Source organism: Trachymyrmex septentrionalis, unplaced genomic scaffold (assembly GCF_001594115.1).
Source record: "Trachymyrmex septentrionalis isolate Tsep2-gDNA-1 unplaced genomic scaffold, Tsep1.0 scaffold132, whole genome shotgun sequence".
NCBI classification, from domain to species: domain Eukaryota; kingdom Metazoa; phylum Arthropoda; class Insecta; order Hymenoptera; family Formicidae; genus Trachymyrmex; species Trachymyrmex septentrionalis.
The window spans coordinates 1115288-1138159 of record NW_017304461.1 but is presented as its reverse complement, the minus strand read 5'-3'; the positions used below and the strand labels follow the sequence as shown (position 1 = coordinate 1138159).

The 22872-nt window shown below is 33.1% G+C and overlaps 2 protein-coding genes and 1 long non-coding RNA gene across 18 annotated transcripts in view; 2 read left to right on the top strand and 1 right to left on the bottom strand.

The window, feature by feature from the left end:
* The window catches only part of LOC108757128, a 2092-nt gene extending 1299 nt beyond the window's left edge, over positions 1–793 (top strand). The window contains exon 2 of the long non-coding RNA XR_001939885.1: positions 35–793. This is a non-coding gene — a long non-coding RNA (uncharacterized LOC108757128). The remainder of the gene's footprint in view (positions 1–34) is intronic.
* A 932-nt stretch (positions 794–1725) lies between these two features.
* Positions 1726–6573, bottom strand: LOC108757127 (methionine-R-sulfoxide reductase B1). Of its 2 annotated transcripts, none has more exons than XM_018501517.1 (3): positions 6238–6376; positions 4438–4610; positions 1726–1970 (listed from the first exon to the last, which is right to left on the bottom strand). In XM_018501517.1, exons 1-3 carry the CDS (start codon positions 6321–6323, stop codon positions 1786–1788), a joined length of 444 nt encoding a protein of 147 aa, XP_018357019.1. In that variant the 5' UTR covers positions 6324–6376; the 3' UTR covers positions 1726–1785. The 2 variants fall into 2 exon arrangements, with proteins under 2 accessions (XP_018357019.1, XP_018357018.1); XM_018501516.1 differs by having other exon boundaries at positions 1727–1934; positions 6238–6573.
* A 2543-nt stretch (positions 6574–9116) lies between these two features.
* LOC108757101 (phosphatidylinositol-binding clathrin assembly protein LAP) overlaps positions 9117–22872 on the top strand; it is a 36458-nt gene continuing 22702 nt past the window's right edge. For 10 of the 15 annotated variants that reach the window (XM_018501453.1, XM_018501463.1, XM_018501456.1 and 7 more), the window contains exon 1: positions 9958–10087. In XM_018501453.1, the coding sequence (XP_018356955.1) occupies positions 9958–10087 (130 nt within the window). Of the gene's footprint in view, positions 10088–22872 lie in introns of all 15 variants that reach the window. The other 5 variants (XM_018501455.1, XM_018501460.1, XM_018501452.1 and 2 more) reach the window with 3 other exon arrangements.

Genomic DNA, 22872 nt, shown 5'->3' with positions numbered 1-22872 from the left:
TTGTGTTACATAAGTTACATTGTTGAGTTTTTAGGTGATGTTTACTGGAGACTTTCATCTTTCCGTTATTTTTTTCGCGATAGTTATTTTAACAATACAGCTATTAGCAGCTATTAACGTTTATAATTTGTTTTATTTGCAAATCGGGTCGCGCGAGATGCAAAACTGCCTGCACAAAAAATTATTACCCCTATCGACGCACAACCCGATTGAAGCGCATCTTAGCATGTAGACACGTTCGCTGTGATAACAGTATGATCCTTTTATCGTGCGAACAAAAGTACAAAAATTGTACCAGACATGCCTTATCGTAATAATAATAAGTGATGCACTACGAAAGTACTCATTATTTTTGACATTGACAAACGAATAGAAACGCATCGCAAACGTATAGAAAAATACGAGAAGCTCTGAGAAAAATACGGGCAGGCGAATCTTTTAATATAACGCGAAAATGCTGGCAACTTTGCATCCGTTTGCGCGTCCATATCTTGTTGATCGTTCCAATTGCATTTAATAATCCGCTACGTGCGCCACATGTATTTTTATCGTCATTTTAGATTCTTAAAAATAGGTTCCTAATACGCGAATCATTAAATGTGTGTATGCATGTTTTACTGTAGCATTTTACGATGTTTTTGAAAATGCTTTGTGATCTCCGAGCGAAAGAAAGAAGTAGGCCTATAGTAATAAAGTCGCTATTTTACTGCAGATTGAAAAAAAGGAAATCTTCGATTTTGATCCTTCCCTGATGACGGAAGGTTCATCCTTTAACTTTTGTAAGAAAAAAAAAGCATTTATCGCTATCGGAAACCATTCGACAGAAATCTGGTCTCTCAGGAAGAAATGTGAAATTTTTATGCCGATAAAAATTTCAAAAGGCGAGGGAATGCAAAAAAAAACAGAAAGGGAATAATGAATTGTAAAAATAACGCCTAGAATTTTGCGTATATTGTATTATAACACCTTTCAGTTTGTTTTGAAACGTTACAATATAAGGAAACATTTTATAACAAATATATGTTCTCTTCTTCATACAAAACACCCTGTCCTGCTTAATGGTATTATGAGTAAGAGGAACGAGAAATGATGACTGCTATATTTTGTTCCTCATTTAATATATTAAGTTAGAATAGGTAGGGTATTTACATATTATGGCGTTCATTGAAAAAATAACATCTCTCAATTAGACGTTTCTATCATCTGTCCAGTGTCACGCTTTCTCATGTGATATATAATACATACATCCTGCGTGGGTGTTATACTTTTTTACACTTTGATACGAATATGTACATGTACGTTTGTAATATCGAAAATAGAGAGTATATAATGAGATTCAAGACAACTGATAGTATGGAATTAGCTTCTCGTCGCGAGTGAAATGTCGATCGGAAACGCTTTATAGTCACATCAACAGTATATTCCTTAACTTGCGTAGAATACTTCCTACATTAAAGTGCTAACTTTAATGTAGAAAAGAATATTTTTGCGAATATATTACGAAAATCATATACAATCGAACGTTACAATCAATCGCATGTAGTAAACGACGTAGAAATGTTTGCTAATAACACATCGTCAGCAGTAATAAAACGTTAAATATTCCCTAATAATAATAAACTCACTTTACAGACAGCCTATTTATCTCGACGATAATTATTATTACTTTATTTCTTTTTACATAAATAAAACGAAGGTATTTTAATAAATTTATAACACGAGACACAACTCTCGTTATATAAATATATAGTAAAATATAGAATGTAATAAACGCGCATATTGATTTTACGTAGATTTCTCCTCTCCCGCCGAGTGGAAGCTTATGGAGGCGGAGTTGATGCAGAAACGCTTCCTCGTAGGCTTCGGTCCGTCGTTGAACACATGCCCGAGGTGTGCATCACATTTCGAACAGGTCACCTCGGTCCGCACCATATCTGGGTTTGCGATCAGCAGTAGTAGATTGCCGCCGACTAGTTGGCGCCGTTTAATTCGACGCGATGCGCGATTTTCAGTGGTGTTGTTTTTTTTTCAGTGATGAGAGTGAAGTGGTTCAGTAGTGGTAGTAGCCAGGAGATTGATCAGGGAGGACGAGAGGAGAAAGAACAATAGAGTGTGATTAGACGCAGACAGACACCCTTTTTTCAAGGATACAATTTTCAAGAAGTAACAGAAGCGATCTAAAAGATCTTGAAATGAGAAGAAAATCAAACTAAAGATTGATCCACCAATCATGAGGAGACAGCTAACATTCATGTGACACTAAAAGAATAATGATGAAGTGCGTACATATATGACGGTTTCATTCAATATATACATTTTTATTTTTTATATCTAATTTTTCTGTTAATTTGATACTTGTTATACGTTTTCAATTCAATAGTACGCTTACTTGACAATATCGAAATAGACTGGCACACCTAAAGACATATTGTACCTTGGATTACACTAATTATTTTTTTAATAATAACAAGATTTTTAATGTTGGCTGCTCAGTTACATTAACTAAAATAACTTTTTAACTAAAGCAACATAACTGAGCAGCCAACATTAAAAATCTCGTTAATATTAAAAGAATAATTAGTATGTCCCAACTTGTCTAGGTAGAATACTTTTCAGCAACGAAATACAATCATATACTGTGTCGTAGCCGAAACGTTATTTAGCTTTTTTTTTATTTTACCGCTAAAGTGAAATCAAGAAAAAGGTCTGATGCATCTATGTCCAAATTTATCTGAATGTAATCTTAAAACCGTTTATCAGTATTTCACTACCAGAAAAATAAATGGTAATAAAATATAAAAATTTGGTATTCATAAAGTGATTTAAAATGATACAGTCGAATACAGCATTTTAGCTATGTATGATCGTATAAACTTATGCTATAGTTGAAAAGCACGGAATCCTACACTACTGTATTACACGATATTGTCTTTTTTGCTGAAAAGCACTCATAATCTCCTCTACATTATATTTGTAACTAATATATTTTTTTTTTTTAACTTATACGGCATATTCATCTTTATTAAATATTTACTTACGTTATAGAAATATTGTAAGTTCATATAGCTGTGAGTATTGAAACACACTTGCAAATGATTAAATATTATTTCAACTGGCGTAATTTAAAAGCAAAAAAAGTTTATTTGCATCAAATGCTTCTAAAAAATGAGATCTATATGCGTTAAGGATTTGCGAATAAAAAGAAGATATTATTACATTATTACTTTTAGCTAAACTAAACGAAAGAATGTTATGTTTATCGAGCAGTCGATAACTTTATGCTCATAAACAGTTTACGATAAGATATTTGTATCTAGCCTATTGGTCATATTTCCAATGTTTCATAATATACAGCTAGCGTATTAGTTTCATAGAAAAAGTGATGTAAGTCTAACACAATCACACTCTAAGCAAGTACATGCAGGAACCGAGGAGAATAGGAAATTTCAACTAATATATATAACATTATATTTACACAGTAGAGAAAAATACATCATATATAAATGAACACTACAGTTCCTGTTTTTATTATAAGAGAAATATTTTTAAATTGATATCTATGTACATAAGAAAATGTTTACATTCATCAATGAGACGCGAGGAGTGAATGACAGTAATCATAATTTTTGCTACGAATTAATTTGCGATAATTTTATGGAAAATTGAATCTTATGAGAAACTCAATATAAAGACTTCTACTTTGGATAGGTGCAGAAAGTGAATGAAATGTGACCAGGATAGGCTCAGTAATGTTATGCAAGTGTACAATTATGATACAAAAAAACAAAATAATATGAACACCTACTAGGCAATACTCTACTTATTTTATTGATAAAAGATTGGCCCATCATTTTTATTTTTAATACACATTCTATCCTTGTTGGAATAGAGGAGGAAATTTTCTTCTCACTCTATTTTCTAAAATTGTTCTATTTTCAAAAACTGTAACTGAATTCAAATATTATTAATAGTTTTGGAGAGCAGAGTGAGAAACATATTTTTTTCTTCAATATTTTTTAAGCAATTAAATGTTTTGCTAACTACAAGAATGATAGAATTATTGCACTGTAGTAGTTGCTACACTATTCAAGCATGTATGATTCTATTTTAATAATATAGAATTTGTATTAAAGATAAATGGCGAATCCTAATTCTTATTAATAAAACAAGCGGATAGTATATTTCAGGTGTTTATATTATTTTGTTCATATCTTATATACGTTGCGATTATGATGTTGTAAATAGCGAGCAGGTACAACGTTAGAATCGAAAACTTATTTACGAGATACAGATATCCTATTCTAAGTAATTTGAATGTACCTGCGGACTATTGTACAATGTTTAGATGAACGTGAGGTGTGAATTGCCATTCTAAGAACGCGAGCATAATTACAAAAGATACGCTATCGAAGGTAAATCATAATGGCTCTCGCTTACCATGAGAGGTGTCTTTGGTCAGTTTAATGCGTCCTTGATCCAGAACCTCGTTGAATGCAGGCCAACCGCATCCGCTGTCGTATTTAGTGTCCGAGGAGAACAGTTCTTGGTCACACACGACGCAAGTGTACGTTCCCTTTTCGTAGAATTTGTTGTAGCAACCGGTAAATGGCCTGCACCAAACAAACGAATGAATCAGGGGATGATGAAGTGGCAATATTAGGGGTGGAAAGGGGGAGGTCACAAACCGTGACACATATAGCTTATTTTTAAACCTGCTGGCCATGAGACCGTTCACGCGCAAACATACAAAGGGACGCTCTTGAAAAAGTTATTTCGGTGTTCCTCGTCCAAGATTGAACGCTTGAACGAGCGTGTAGAAATTCGTGTCTTTTTATCTTTAATTCACGACAGTCGTAGTAAATTATGTCACGTTGCCATCTTATTTGCGATATGCAACGTGAGAAATTCTAGCAAATTTCAATTAACAGTACATCAATGTTGTAATTTTTCATTCAACAATGTAAATGTAATTAAATAAAAAAAATTATATATTCAGTCAAAGCGAATCTTAATGTTTAAATAAAATATAAATGTAATATAATATATATATTATCTCTAAAACTTTTAGAATAAATCTTATTCTGAAGAATGAAATTTCAAAGAAACCAAAGAATTTACAGAGTATGACTCTATACATATTATTAAATGGAAATTATAATATTGATGTATTATAATACCCTATACGCATATTTATGTGAAATATTTATGTGAATAATTGTTTGAAATATTTTAACAAACTATATAATATATAAACTCATAAACAAAATTTCATAAAAAATTGTAAAACATTTTAAAATATTGCAAACTGTTTTACTAAAATATTTTAGAAATTTGAAAAAAAGAATATTTCAAAAACTCTGATTTCCTGGACAATTATTACTTTAGAAATATTTCATAAAAAATTCCTGAAATATTTCAAAATAAAATATTTTGGAAAAATTTCTGAAATATTTCATGTTGTATAGAATTACTATTAATAATATATTAATTGTTAATATATTATAACTATTATGTTATTAATTTTTACACGCATAAAATCGTATCGGATGAACATACATGGTGTATATTGATATTATTTTTATATACTTCAGAGTAAGTTTGACTTGCTCGGAATTTAAGCGGAACATTTCTAAATAACCAAGCCAAGTGGCGAGAATCCACCCGGCAGATTGCGTAAATATGGAGCAGACGACAAATAACATCCGTCTGTGTCAGCAATATAATTATACGTTGCGCAACTCCATGTTGCGCTTTGATCGCCCATTACAGCATCAGCTGACGTCTCTTCGCTGAGCGCGATAACAGGAAGTAGGTCGCAATTGTTAACGGAAGAATAAGATTTCCGCTTTGAGTAAGCTGGTGCGTGGCAAATTTTCTTTAAAAGTATCGTCAAAAGAAACTCATTTCCAGACCGGTTCCTCGTAACAAGACTCCAAGCAGAACAAAAAAAGTCATATCAAAATGACTCTAAAATAATTACTTTTCAGATGATTTTAATGTCATATTTTGACGTTATCATGACCTGTTGTCCTGCTTGGGCTATAACCAGATAAACTGAACCGGATCCGGTGCGATCTCGCTTGGATTATTATCTTGGCCACTAAAACAGAAACCGTTCGATACCACGTCGTCATCGACGTCGTCGTCGTCGCCGTAAGCAAACCCCTGGGGAGCGTTCTCGAGGACGCCGGTATCAGCGGTAGTATGACTTCCAAGTTCCGCACATGTGGCCCTCACCTCTCCGTGCCCTTCTCTTGCGTCACATGCCATTGCAGCGGCGTCAGGCGCTTCCGTGCTTCCTCCTTGTCAACCGCCGTCGTCATCCTCCTGATCGCACGGAACGTGTGTCGCAAAATCTTGAATAACCGGGACCGGGATCAGCCGGGATTCAGAGAATTCAGTAGAAATGTGAACTACACGCGCCACAATTCTACGTTTTCCGGCCGAATGTCTTTTGGATCTCCAACTTCGCGAGTACAGAACGCGCACACACACGCTTATCGGCCAACTTCGCCGCACTGAACCGGAGTGAACCGCGCTCCGAGTCGCAAAGCACGCTTCGTCGCGCGGTCGACCGGGTCGACCTCAATTGGCGCTCCAGTCACGTTCCAGGGACCGATATAGCTGTGCTCCAAAAAAATTCACTATCAGCGCTGAAAATCTATAGTTTACACGTAACTACTGCCAACGCGGTGCTACAAATGCTTTCAAGCATTTTTTGATTAATTTGTAACATTCTTTCTTCTAATTCGTCAATCAAATGCTTTAAAGCATTTTTGTAACAGACTTTGATCATAGCCTACGTTGTGTGCACTATATAAATTTTCAGCACTAGATTAGCAACGAAATTTGGAATACAGCCACATAGATTTCATATATAAAAAAACTCGCACGATATTTTATTTATGACAAAAAATAGTAAAAAGGTATAACATGAAAAACTTATATATATAATCATTGTTTAATTTAATTATAATTTGGTCGAAGTTCTGAAAAATAACGGCGCGGGGTTATTTTTTTATTAATTACATAAATTGGTAAGATAAAGCTAATTACATAAATTGGTAATTTGGAAAATTTTTTAATTAAATAAATTAGTAAATTTTAGCAATTAAAATAAGCATTTATTTTACCGGTCTCGTTTTTTTCTGATATTTATTTATCCGATATAATATTTAACATTGTTTTAAATTTGATTTTAAAATTTTATTAATAAAACGATTTTATTTATCTCGAGATATATTATTTTAATATAAATATAAAATCTGATGACGCAACAACGCGCAATATATAACAAAAGCGATTTCGGCCAAACTCTTTGAATTAGATAATAATTATAGTTTATAAACAGAATCGTATATAACAATTCTAATTACGATATATATTCGTCTCTAATTTCTAATCTTCTTTCTGTAACAATAAAAAATTAATTTTATCTTAAATATATTTTTGCAAGCAGGTTACTGTAATGTCATAAACTTAGTCACCGATTATCGGTCACGGCGATTTTCAATTATTTTTATATATCCATCGAATTCATGATAAATTTATTGGCGACTATGTATATACAAAATATAAAAATTTGATCGATTGCACATTTAATTGTTTACATATTTCACATTAAACATACAGAAAATACAAGTGAACTAATTTACTATTATTGTTAATTAGAGTTGCCACAATTGTTTTCGTCTCGCTATATTGTTTTTCAAACTAAACTTTTTGCAGTCGATCGGCGATTTATTTTTGTGCACAAAACTGAAATTCTTTTTGTCTTATTTCATGTTATTCTTTTGGCGTATTATTTTTTCGAAATATATATAAGAAAATGCGTTGCATTGGTCACGATATTCGATTATGAGTCGTTTGATTGTCCAATATTATTGTCATTGAAGGACAAACCAAAAACCGGATTAAAGTTGTGCAATCAATGAGAAATGACGCAAAAGAAACATAATGGACACGTAAACGTGCGATGGAAACATAACTATCTGTTTGGAAAAAGTCGCAAATAATGAAGGTATAACTAAATTAGGTTTATTAAAAATTATTGAAGTATTAAGCTAATACAATATTATTAAAGCTGTTATTTGATATAATAACAAAAGGATCTTTAGTCAAATTATTTTTGTTTATATACTTTCGAAATACTTAATACTGAAATTACAATTTGAAACGTCGCATTTTTTGTTTATTAAATATTATTGAGATATATAGCCGTTATTTTATAACAAAAACAGTTTTAGTCAAATCATAATTATTTTGTTCCTATAACTTCGAAATTGATTGAAAATTAACGTATCGCGTATGATATTTAAAAAGCAAAATCATCACAATATCAAAGTGAAAATTGCTCTAAAATAAGTACTTATTAAATTACTTTTCAATCAATAACAATTTATTTTAACGTTATTGACGTTCTCATGATTTGTTGTTCTGCTTGAACGCATTTATCTTTTAAGATATCAATACATATATCTCAAGGAAGATCATTTATTTGATTCCTTATAAATTTTTTGTAATAAAATTTAGATGTGAATTTCTGTAAGAAGTATGAATTGAAACAGCTGCTGCACATTTTCCGAGAACTAACGCCCTCTCTATTGTTCTTCGAAATTAGCGATGAAAATGAATTTACATGAATGAGTGAAGTAATTTTCATATATACAGAAAAAAAGTTTTGAAAGTTTTTCGTTTTTTTTTGTCAAACCGTCTCGTTTAGAAAAGAATTGTAAACAATAAAAAACTATAGAATTTGAAATACTTTCCTTAATTCGATCATAAACTTTTAGAGAATTGCAATTCGCACGTTGGTAACTATGCAGTCCTACAACGGACGAGCGTTAACTTCACACTATATTTTCAATCGATGGTCGGCGTCGTAACAGCTTAGGAAACCGCGTTGCCAATATCGCTTGTAAGTCGTAAAAAAATTCCATTTCAAGTATAAAACTAACGAGATAAAAAATATCCAATAACGAAACAAAATATTGAAGGATCGAAAATTAATCGGTATTGATTCGAACGACTTGCGTCACTTTCGTTTGATCTTCAAATTTCGGTTGCTCCGAATAAGTATGACGGGAATGACGTCACACAGTGGGGCCGGCGGCGAGCGCTCGTGATTGGTCGGCCGGGTCGGCGCGGGGTGGCGCGCGCTGCGATCGACAGTGTCGGCACTGAGCGCGGCCGCCATCTTGGCAGATAGAAGGAGCCTGCTGTCGCCGTCAGCCGCCGATGTAACGCCGTCCAGCTGAGCCGTTAAAGCTGAGAGCGCGAGCTGCCTGGCTCCGCTGCTGGTGGAACGCGGAGAAAAATCGCGGCGGGCTACCGTTCGCTCCGTTACGCGAACGCAGGAACCGGCTCGAGGAAGTGGTGGCGGCGGACGAGGAGAGGCGGAGGAGGTAGAGGAGTAGGAGCAGCAGGAGGAGGACGAGAGAGTGAACGAGGAGAGGTGCCGGAGGACCGGAAAAGCAGCGCGCGACGGGCCGAGTATAATATCGGGGTGAGCGGGACGTCGCGGACGCCTCGCGCGGTAAGCGCCTCGTCTACGGCTCTGTCGTGTCGTGTCGTGTCGTATCGTATCGTATCGTATCGTGGCCGTGATCGTGATCGTGTCGTAGTGTCGTGCACGAGGTGAAGTTAATCCGGAGTGCTCCCGAACTCCCGTAGTCTCGTTCCCGTCCGTCCATTCGCGTCGCGTTCAAGGACGGCCAACTTCACCTCGTTTCTCGCGACCGTTTCTCGAGGAAACCCCTCGAGAAATTCCTCGTCCCTGTTTTCGTTCTTGAAGCCATCGTAATCGCGCGATCCTTTCGTCGTTCGTTCCACTGGTGTAACCGAGGGTGATAAGACTAAGCCAGGGCGGAGAATTGTCGAGGGAGGATACGCGATCTTCACCGCAAACGTCAACTGCTGCTGACTTCTGCTACCACTGCTCTGTGACAGCGGGACAGTATGGCGGGACAGACGATCAACGACAGGCTGTTGGCCGCGAGGCACAGTCTTGCTGGCCAGGGCCTCGCCAAGTCCGTCTGTAAGGCTACCACGGAGGAGATGATTGGCCCCAAGAAGAAGCATCTCGACTGTGAGTAGAGAGTGAAAGTTTGCCCCCACCGATATCACTGCAAATCCAAGTCCAAGTGTAGAAAAAGTCACTTCGTATATATGTATGTGTTATTTAGTTCCTAAAATTTTTAAAACGAATTTCACTTTGAAAAGTGAAATCTCACTCTTAAGGATTGAACATGGAGCCATTTTCAAGACTGCCTCAATTTTCACTCTTTAGAGTGAGATTCCACTTGAAAGAATTTAGAGATAGTCTTCCGTGTAAAAATGGCACCGTGATACATGTTTGAATGTATAATATAAATCCATATTTCTATGCAGCATAGTGTTATTTTTACACATTTCGGATTTGCAGCGATATGTCCGTCAAGTGCCATCCTTTCACGCCATTTCGATCATTTTTTAAATTTTAATTGACACTTTGACCTGGTACTGTTTTTTTTCTCTTTGTATTTCCAATTTTCAAATTGAGGAAAAAAACATTGATAAAATATGGAATTTGTCATCCGATTGTTGGAATTCTTGATAGGGAAAAGGACGTCACAGGGTGTCGCCTGCTCCGATTTCGGTGAGATTTCGTGGCCGTTTGTGCTGTTGATTCACAGCGAGGGAGACATAGGGAGACGTCGAGTCGCTCACCTTTTCCTATTTGCCTGCTTTCGCGAAAGAAGGCGAGGAGCGAGCGACTTGCCCTCTCCACTGGTCTCGCGCGAATCCTCGGCGTTAAGCAATTTCTCAGACGGGCATGGTTGAACGAGATCGACCGCGGAACGTCGGGTTTAATTCTCCTTTCCACATTGACATGTACATTGACGTGGCAATTAAAGCAATCGAAGTCGATTGTGCCAACTTTGAATGCGTGCTTGCACTTGTAGGATTTTCACAGGATTTCCACTTCACGCTTCTCACTATAATCTTGCGACAATTCTGCGAAATGTGTCTCTGTTCAGGAACGCGTGCTTTGGAATGCTATCTGAGTGAACAATGGAGCTTCTGGAGAGTGTAATAATAGTAATCGTCATCCCTTGGAGTAGAGTTATCATATCTGAATCATAAGAAAACGATACATATGCATATTAAAAAAAAAAAAATTCCGTTAGCGGAAGAGGACTGAGGAGGGGGTATACTTTTTTCTATTTTAAATGTAGGTATTTAATAAACTAATATTTCTAGAACATAATTTTTCTGATTGACAATTCTTATTAATATAATTTTATAAATGTATAAACTTTTAATTAATTTAATTAATAACTAGGGAAGTTCTATGAGACTTCAAGAAGAGTACATGTAGTTTTAAAAGAGTACTAGTAACTTTATCCAGAAGGAAAATGATTCCAGATAGAACTTCTTTTCAGCTGTAGTTTGCTCGTTGCGTTTGAAAGACGAAAACATTCAGACTTTTAAAAAGAGAAAGAAAAAGGTATCGCATAGGGAGGTTAGAAAGCGAAACGTGGAAAAGGGATAGGCCTCTCGTATCACGCATGTTCGATTTCTGGAGTCTTTTCTCTGACCCATGTGATCATTAATACGCTATTTTTGATACTGAGAAGGAGAATCAGGGACGTTAATTGCGCATCAAGCATACGCAAGAATATTAATTAGAATTATATATAAAAATATTGATATTACGCTCGCATTATGCGCATCAAAAGTGAATGGGTACTTTCTCTTCTCTTCGTAACTTCTTTTTTATATTAATAAACGGAACGAAAACACTACATTAAGAGAAAAGTATGAATCTGTGTTATTAAATAATTAAAAATATATACAATATAATCAATTATTATATAAGTATAATAATTATTATATATAGTTATTAATATAATTATTATATGTAATGATGTGATATTAATTATAAATATTTATAAATATATTTCGTATTTGTGACTGTAATTGCACCAAAAATGACTATAAATTATTTTAAAAAATGAAGATAATTTAATCTTAATTGGATTAAAAATTAAAATTAAATAATAATGAACCAAAACTATAAAGTATAGTTAAATTATAATTATATAACTGCAATCATTTTTTTCTCTTAATGTACATTGTTCTTTTTTTCTAAAAAAAAGCACAGAGAAATTAAAATTTTCTGTAGAAATTCGATGGGGAAAAGTATATATAGAGTCGCCGTGATTTATTTACAAGTCGTATTCTGGCTCATCAGACATTCGTAAGCGGGAATACGACTTTAGAATTTCAGATCAGTCTAAAAAACACGTAAATTCCAATACACGGTCACTTTTAAGCAAAAATTGCGATCGCATGCAAATGTCACTTTCGTATATTAATTCGAAAATGATGTCCGCTATCGAAACCGGATTGCGCCCGCGGTTGCGAAAGCGGATCTTTCATTTCGAGATAATCAGTAGATATTATGCCCATATCAAAATACATACTTAACAGAAAAAGCTGAAGAAAGCTGTTTTTTCCGCATTTTATCTTTCGAATAACGATAATATCTTCGGAGTATTTCTTCTCATTTATTCGAGTACTGTTTGGCATAATTATCGCCACATTATTGAAGCATGTGGGCGAACAAAATTAAAATGAAATCTTTACTCCTTTTTTTCCTACCAATATCTGATTTTTAATTTTAATTTGATTAAGTACGATTTGTTTGAAACTCTTCTGGAGAATGATCTATAAAAATCTCTTCGAGGAGAATGAAGTACCCTTCAGCAGTACCTTGAACTTTATAGATAAAGTTCTCCCACTCAGATTAATTTAATTAATTAAACCAAGGACGTTTACATTTTTATTTAGGTTGCGTGTTGATAGCATGCAAATAAAAAAGAAAATGATAAAACGTAAAAGGAAAACACGATAAAATTTTCACACACGAAGTAGATTTAGTTGCTCTAAAATTTAGTATTCGTAAAAGATAAAAGAGCATTCATGCAACAAAATTTATTCTTTTAGTTGCTTTTTTGCGTGTATCTTCAAACGCAATTATTAAAAAATAAGATAAAAAATCATAGCGTTAATTGTACACTAAAAGAAAAGTGGTATTTTTTATTATAATTGCATGGTAAAATAATTATGGTTAGGAGCTTTATTTTTATAATTATTACTGCTATAATACTAGTAATAATTATTATAATTAGTTCTATATGTGTGTGCCAAAAAAAGAACATATGGTTGTCTCGAAAATAATTAGATATAATTAACAATTATAAACGAATATACAGGTTTATTGCACTTTTCAAACATTTTTCTATATTTCTTCGTCCGCTTTGGTTATCAGAAAGGACAGTCTATACATTGAAAGAAGAAAATGGTTACAATTATCATATTTTGATTATAATTTACAATCATTTTCGATGCCAATTAAATACATTAAAAAAATATATTAATAGAATAATTATTAATATTATTATAATTATAATATAAAAGTCAAATAACTATAAAAATAAAACTCAACCATTATTATTTGATCATACATATAGTCATAAATATAAAGTATTTTTCTCTTATTGTTAATGTATAGACTGTCACTTAAATTCATGTGAAATTCACGCGAAATTTCGAACTACGAAGGCATATATTAACTATGTAAACAGAACGTATCTTGTGTACATATCTCATATATATATATATACATAATGATATTGCCGTGTTTGAAATTAACGGGAAAGAAGGCTTCGGACACGTTTCCTTTTTCGACGGACAAGCGCCGATTTTCAAGATGACGAACTTCTCTCAGTAGCAACCGTTAGTCATGACGACTGTTTGACGATTACATATCACTGATAATTTCCTTCCGTTATAACGCCCGGGCGAAATGCGCTGTTGGGACGGGATGACTTTTGATAGCTAATTGATAGTCACAAGGCTGTATCATCCTCTCTTCCTACATTGAGAGAAAAATTTTTGGTACTATAATTACATATACTGGCATCTGCTGGCTCTCTTCAAACCTTACAACTTTTATTCGAAACATTTTTGTTTTCGAGATATCTTGGTGTCTAAGTTACAATGGGACACCATGTATAATTTAGTTGGCAACAGAAAATGAATATAATTATTATGAGTATAGTTATTCTTATCATAAATGGTTGCAAATACCACAATTTAACTATAACTGATAGTCATTTTTTATTCTATTTTACATGAGGTCTGTTTTCTGTGGTTGAACTAGTGTACACTTTTGGAGCTTAAAGTGAAATAAGTATATGTTTGATATTTGTCGAAAACGAGAAAGAGAGTTCAGATGCTATTTCATTTGTGCGTTTTTTTCGTACGACAAATGTGTACAGAACACAGAGAGATCCTCGGATCTTTCCATCTTATAGCCAATCAATAGGCTTGAAAAATTTGTCATACGACAAAAACGCACAAATGAAATACTACCCTTCTAGTACAGTCTAGTGCAGGACAGAAACAGACCAATTGTTGTCCCAAAAAAATTACTACAAATTATAGTTAGATAAATAATTGTAACCATTTTTATGGTAGTTATAATATATTATATAATATATTAGGTTAAGTAAAAAGTCATCGCGTTTTTTTAAAAGACATCTATCAGTAAAAACCGCAATTACTTTCTTACCAACAATATAAATATATCTTAATAGAGTAAAGTTTCAGCTTTAAAAATCTCTTTTTTAAATGATACGATACGACAATTTTTAATGGAGTTATGAGCAATTAAAGTCAAAATAATTCTTTTATTTAATCCGCGATAACTCAGTAATCAAAAGTCGTAGGAATATTAAAAAAAAACGATTTTGTAGGGAAAGTATCAAGCTTTCACGATATGTAATCGAAAATTTTCTCAAATTCGTTTTGGACACGTTACAAATCCACAAAGTGAGAAGAAAATTTTTCGTCTTTTTTAGCTCGTAGTTTTTGGTATGTAAAAATTATCAAACTCATATAAACTTAAAAAATGTGATAAGCTTTTAAAAGTAGAGATTTCAAGCTTTAAAACCCTTTTCTTAAATTTGAATTTCATTCATTATTGACGAAGATATTGTATATACAACTTTGAGCTAAAAAATACGCGATGACTTTTTACTCAACCTAATATTTATTTTCGATTGCCAACTATATATATATTTATTGATATGAATTATATATATAGTTATTAATAATATTACAATAGTAATAACTTTAATTATGATAACATGTATTTATAGTCGCAACTACTATTTTTTTGTCAATGTACGATTTGACCCCCGGCGAGCGCATATCTCAATGAATCCAGCCCGCATTCAGCAAAATCGATCGTCGTCTATTTTAGCCTTCACCCTTTTACCGGAGCTCGGGACTTCTATCTATCTCTGTTCACGCGGTAAAGGCAATTTTTACTGGGATAATTATTTAACAATGACGTCATTATTCATTGTCGCGTTTTTAGAATAAACGTCGTGCATAGACACTGAATGAAAAACTGATAAAATCTTATTTGATTTGCTTTTTACGTAAAGGCAGAAGCCGATATCTGGTAAGAGAGTTAACGGCGAGCTTTACGTAGAGGTTTGTAATTTGCATACATCCATGATTAAATAAATGTTTTACACGTGATATAATCCTTCGATGGTCCGTCAGTAAATCTTCTCGTTGCGGGAATTAACGGCACTTGTATGATTCACGTGTATAAGAGTGCAACAATTTAAATAAGAATTAAAATGTAATATATAATATACATTAAAAATAACATAACTTAGCAAAGTATAATATCGAAATGTCGAAATTTAGAATTTAGAATTTGAAGAATGTAGCAGATAAAAGTTTTTATTAATACAGTTTTTAATTCATATAGATGAGTCATGTTTTAAAATTTCGTAATATGTTCACTTGGATAAAAAAAGAAAGAAATGTTTCTATGAACATCAAGTCGCAAATGCTTTGTTATCGAAATAATGGATATAAATACAATAATATCAAATAATATGACTTCATGTAAAAGTTTTAGATGAAGGATATTTTTTTCGTTTACAAGAGATGCTCAGAAAGTCTTATTTATTTTTCACTCATGCCTGACCATGCCTACTCATTATCAGTTATTATCAAATCTGTGTCCATTATTTCGATAACGAAATATTTGTTCTTCATATTTGTTCTACGAACATCTGTTCTACAGGAACATTTTCGAAATAAAACATAATTTATGATTTACCTTGTATAAATATACGTTATTCCATGTTTTTACTCTAAACGATAAAAGTATTTTTATCTCTTTTCCGGCTAGTGATATAAAGCAATATATACATCCTTTTTTGTATTTACATCTTATATCTCTTCTTTGCAATCTCATATTTCAGGAATTTGTCATATCTTCTTCGCATTTATTTTTCTCAAATGCTATTTTCGAGTAAACTGTCAATATACCTCAACATATTGCATCCCGAAATGTCTTGATGAAAATAGGTGAGTTTATTTCGTAAATAGATGCATTATTGGAGTCTTGTTCTGACCTGATAAGTCGTGAAACCCTACGGACCTCGAGCTCCATTTAATTATCGATCTCGCTGACGCGTAGTTGCACGGAATGCTTTATAGATTTACGGGGTGTGCCAAAAAGTATAGTTCCGATTCGTCGCCATGGAAATGTCGCCCGAATATTCTTCCCGTGCTGCTGTTACAATAAAATAAAGTTTTCGGATATTCTCTTCGTGCTCCCGTTACGATAAAACAAAGTTTTTGGAGAAATTTTAGATTATCACGCTTTCTTTCTCACACTTCACGTGGGCGTTAACAATAGTCAGCGTTTGTTTCAATTTATGAATCTGCCCTAATTTAAACGAACATGTTCTAGAATTCTTCAAGCGAAATTATCAACTCCTTGTTTTGTATTCATCACCTTGTTAACATCTCCAGTTATAATCGTGTTATATTCGTGAATAGAATAATATTTACTATCCTTGTGATTTGCCAGAGCTTCAGCAGTTTGAATTAAATCCGTTGTGTTATTGAGAGAAATATGTGGCGAAACTTCGTGGTTTAAATCACATCATGATTCGAGAATGTAAAGACGAGACGCTGTAAGATATTGCTGTATTATTCCTGAAAGTTTTCCAATCATTATTTCAAAGTATTATATACGATTTTATGATGATCTCATATTAACATTTGACGGCCAAACTGATTCCGGCAATGAGCTTAATTAAATTTAGTATATTATTTTAATATACTTGATTTATAATTCAATACAAAGAGAAGTTTCTTTCTTTTTTTTTCTGTCTAGTTATATAATTTATAACTAGACAGAATATATTAACATATTATTAAAAATGTGAAATTAATGTATTATTATTTTTTTATATCTTGTAATAATTTATATCAGTTCCTTAAGCTCTTAAGTATTTAATAAAATTACTTTTAATCAGATAAATAAGTTGTCATCCACAAATGCATGACGTGGCCTTTACGTGCCACTTAAATATGGCAATCAAATTATGAATGATAAGTTTTATAAAAATATAAATTACGCGTTTCTTTGTAATTTTATTACTAGCTGAAATAATTTGCAGAGTTTTAAGGAAGACTTTTTCTTTTAATTTTTTTGTAAATCGTAGATTATATGTTTGACTACGTAAAGTCACAGAAATTCGTAGAAATGTCGATAATCTTAACTCGATGAAATATGAAAGGATAACACAACGTGCAAAGCATTGTGTTGCGCCTTGCAATTTATGTTGCATAAGCATACTTACTAGGATACATATTACATAGTAGGTACAATCACCGATGACACGACCGTCTTTTTATTCTATCGTGTCTGGAAATTATAGCGCCATTAATGACGACGGCTGGGAATTATCTCATGAGTTTTATCTTTGTCGTCTTACATGTCGCGATCGTATTGAGCAATTCGTAGTATCCATAAAATTCGCTTAACTTTTGCAAGGGAAGTGCATTAGTGAGGGCGTAATTAGATGAGGGATCTGTGACCTGCGTCATTGATCCGAGGAATTAATAAAGAGGATTACTCGAAAGAAAGGGCATTCTCGATCCTCGTGCCGCTGATTCGCCAGACCGATGGAACACACGAAAGCACACTACCGACCGATCAATAATCTTACGGAACGAAGACATCCATTCGTCGTGTTCCGTACGAAAAAATTATCGTTCAATAAGCCTGTTTATACCACGCGAGATTTCCATTACGAAGATAAAATAGTTATTGTGTCGTTTCAATTCTGTAAGAGAATGACTGCGTTCAATAGAATTAAATACAGCTTTGCAACTGTTACAAGATTTTTAACATATGAATGATTTATACATTGAGATATAATAAGGAACTGAGGGCAAGAATGAATCTATGAATCCTTCGTCGGACTTTATTTATAAGAGACTGGAGGGTCAGATTGTCTGAAATTTTTGACAATTTTTTATTTATAAGGAGCTAAATAAACACACGAAAGTAAAGTTTTGAACAATATTCATACAACATATAAAAAGTAAAAAAATATATTTTTTAATAACAAATACGATATGCATATGTGTATATATATATATCTTATTTATATAAGTATTTGTCAATAAAAAATATATTTTTTTACTTATATATATTTTTTATATGTTGTATAAATATATTCCTCAAAACTTTACTTTTATACGTTTACTCAGTTCGTCATAAAAAATCACCAACATTTCAGGTAATCACTCCAATTAGAGAGGGTAATTACTCCCTTAAAGGTACAGTTGATTTTTTCTCATGAATTCTGGTAAATAAAATGTGAATCTGTATTGTCGATCTCTTTCCAAGAGAATTATTAAATCTCTTCTTTTTTCTTGATGGCAAAATGTTTCTCTGTTTTCTATTATAAGATCCTAGTTCTCGAAACTCTGTGGTTCAAAATTACTATTAGAAATCTCAACATTTCCACATGCAGTTTCATACAATCACATGTAAAAAATAAATAAGATAATAAGAACTCGAAGCTTTCACAAATATGTAAGAATTTTTTCAAACTTGTATGCAGTCCAGAGCAATGTAAAGAATTTGTATTCAAGTTCAACAATCCAGATTGCAGATGAATGATAAAGATTTTATAATTGCCGATGAAGGATTAAAGAATCTTACAACAGTTGCAAAGCTTTTCTGCCGAAAGTAGTCCACGATTTCTCGCAACGATCAAATCGTCCCATTACATCATTCAGTTCGCCGAAATCATTGATCTATATAATATTATTTCAATATATCGATTTCTCGTCTTAAGGTACGCGTTGTACTAAGAAACGAGGAACGATGAAAGCAACAGTCGATATTTATAGCCACTGCATGCGTATACATATTGCAACCGCAACGGTACGATCTGATAAAAACGCGGCATGACGCGAAACCGCGTAATGGAACGCGATTTTTACATAAGCGGATTTGATACGATATCATACTGTTACCATACCTCACAAAATTTCTCACGTAGCATAAAGCGTACTATAGTAACTGCCGGGAAATTCGTAACGATTTTCTCCCGCGGCACACATCCGCCAAGGTAATTAAGCCGCGTCGCGACCTGATGATCGTTGTCTCTAATGACTATCGTTGTTTCGAAAGTGTTGTTTACTCTCACCGCGACTCGAACGTGGACTACATGGAACGACTCGAATCGGGAACAGCTAGTGTCATTTCCACGGCGCGAAGATCAAGAAGGACGAGAGCCATATGCTAAACTGTATAATTGCACGCTATAGTAAACTATCTTCTGCGAGAAGACTCGAATGTGGAACAACAAATGTTACTTTGCTGCAGTTCTTAAGGACAGGTGCTAAGTCCTGTTACATGTTACACTCGCAAATAGTTTTATGATGAATCATCCATAAAAATGCATAAATGTATTATAGATTATGTATGAATTTGTTTTATAAGACAGGAATTCAAGATTGTCGATCTCTCTTTTACTTTCAAAAGAATTATTAAATTTCTTCTTTTCCCGACGATAATTTCTCTGTTTTCTAAGATACTAATTTTTGAACTCTCTATGATTTGAATTGCTATTAAAAATCTTTGTATTTCTACATACAATTTCATATACATACATGTATTTACACATAATTATGAAAGACTATGTGATACTATAATTTATAATAAGATTACTTGACTTGTCTTTTTATCTCAGAGCCGTGCAATGACTTTAACTGTTACATTCCTTTAAAGTCATTCACTTCGAGTATCGCGATTTGATCTCAAAGAGTCTTTTTTTTTATTTTATTCATTCTTGCTCATTCTATTCATTCTTCTGTCATTCGGTTGACGTTCTTCTTTAATTCCTTGTGAGGTGTCAGCAGAAAGGTCCGGCTGATAAGGCAATGATTACTACGAAACGTTACGTAAAAATATACCACTCTTTCAAGTTAAGCGAAAAGAGGCCTTTCAAAGTCATTCGCACCGTTCAAGGCCGTTCTTGCACTGCGTTGATTCGATGCACTCAATCGATGACATTATCGTGCTGTCATAGTCGAATAGTCAAAGTGAATGTAGATATGCGTTTAACGATTTGCGAAAACGGATATTCAAAGTCATTCACGTCCCTCACAGTCAACATTCTCTCTGTTGAACAGCGTGACAGCGCTTCAGAAAGATCAGTCGATACTATCACACTTTTATAGCTGACATAATGTTACGTAAAATCAGGGCTATGTCACCGTAAGAAGCTGGACCTCCAATCTTGGTTGGTTTAACGAATCGATACTTTATTAATTCTCGGCTGTTTATTGCTTATTTTTTCTCATTTTCTGTTTGTGTAACATTACACAATATGTATAATATATCACATAATCATTTTTGCTTTATGGATGAGGAAAACAAATTTGATGATCAATCTTTAGACATTACATATTGAAGAAATTTTCTAGGAACTTTTACAAAAAAAAGGGAGGGGGGAGGGCGAGAGAGAAAAAAAGAAAAAATAGTGCTTTCCACTGTTTATCTTTTCTCATTTTTCAGTTTGTATAACACCACATATCATTTTATAATGAGAAAAGAGATAGTCAACCCTTAATTGAACGAATAGAAGTGGACGTAAAGAAACTCCCTAAGCATTTCTATTAAAAAAAAAGTATAAAAATAGGTGCTTTCCACTATCTTTTCTCATGTTTCAGTTATAGTAACATCACATATCATATAAACATTTTATGAACGGACAAAGGCAATTTGATAATAAATCCTTAATTGTGGACATTACATATAGAAACTCCTATTGTTAGAAAAAAGATAAAAACATTGCTTTTTATTAGCTCTCATTTTTCAGTTTATACATCACATACATTACATAATCTTTTTTGCTTTACTGGGAAAAAAATGATAATTAACTTAATTGTGGACCGTATATATTGAATGTGAAAATATTTTCCAAGAATTTCTTATAAGAAAAATAAAATGGTTACTTTCCACTCTATACCTGCTGCTGTATTTTCTTGTATTTTTTACTATTAATTGCAGAATAAAATTTTATTTGTTTTTCTAGATTATTTTTCTATAATTTTCAAAGACTTCTCAGTTGAGGATTAAAATTCTAAATTCTAAACGGGATATTAAAAAGTAAATTAAATTAAAAGGTATATGCATAAAAAATACAACACAATTAACATGCAAAAGCTAAAAAAAAAGCAAAGAAAAATATACAAAAGACAAAATTTATTTTGAGATCATCTGCAGTGTGTACCATTTAGCCCCATTTTTATTTCAAGTCTCTTATTATCTTCCGACTCTTTCATCTTAACGTCACAAATATGCAGTATTCTTTTCGCATCTATAATATGTATTCTTTTGTACTCTTAATTATTATGCTAATTAAAGAATGTCTTCGATATGTAGTTTAAGTCGTTCATCACACATATACACGTTATCAGTTTGTAAGTGAAATAATTGAAACTTGCAGTAAACAAAGGCTCGATATTGACTTGAAGATCTGAGTAGTGTCAAGCTGTCACGGTCAATGTTCTCCCTCTGTTGCACATCGTGTATCAATTGATAGACACTATGAACCTCTCATGTGCACTAAAGGTCAATCGATAGCGCCTCTATTTTTCGCTCGGAAAAATAACAACGCGCCTTTTACACGAGATGATTCGGCAGATATTATTTTCTCCGTATACGCGGTAATATATATGAAAGGATTCCTTGATAGCGCGAGCAGTGACCGCATTTCTGAAATTTTTCTCTTTCAACATGAATCATTGGACGCATTTGAGTCGATAAAAATAACATTTCGATATACGAATCATCCAGAAAATCGCAATATATTAATAGCAATTTCTTGCTACACGAGATAAAATTCCGTGGCGAAGATAAATCTGAGATCTGAACTGTTTTTTCGGAGAAGTTATTGGTTTTCGTGTGGTATTATTTGGACGTGATATGAAAGATTTGAGATTCTATTATTTATTTTATTTTATGAGATTCTTTATTATAAAAATTTAATAATCCAAAGTGAATGAGTTTGAGAAATTAATCGAATTAATTTTGCGCGTATAGAAGTCATTCTATTTCATAAGACAAGAAAAAGAGAGAGACGTCAATATATTATTGACCGATATATTGACTATGAATGCGAAGATTGTCCGTGATGTATCAATTGCATCGCATACGAGTCTCTACCATCATTTCGCAATTTATGATCATCCATCAAATCGAATTTGCAATCGATCTTATCATCTGTTCCGTTTATTCGAAAATATAATAGAAATTATTTGGGCATGCTACACAGAAAAATACATATTTACCTAATTTACCGCACGCAAATAATAATTATTTATTTTTTCAAATACTTTAAAAGTTTATATATCCGCAAGTCTCTATCATGAAATTCATTACAAGCATCAAATTTATTTAAAAAGAAAATTAAAGGACAA

What these genes read in the sequence shown, in the direction of transcription:
- LOC108757127 (XM_018501517.1), bottom strand. Translation starts at nt 6,323, where the DNA reads ATGACGACGGCGGTTGACAAGGAGGAAGCACGGAAGCGCCTGACGCCG. An exon ending in CAAGAGAAGGGCACGGAGAG is followed by an intron (nt 4,611 to 6,237) that starts GTGAGGGCCACA and finishes TGTTTGGTGCAG; the next exon opens with GCCATTTACCGGTTGCTACA. An exon ending in GACCAAAGACACCTCTCATG is followed by an intron (nt 1,971 to 4,437) that starts GTAAGCGAGAGC and finishes GGCGCCAACTAG; the next exon opens with TCGGCGGCAATCTACTACTG.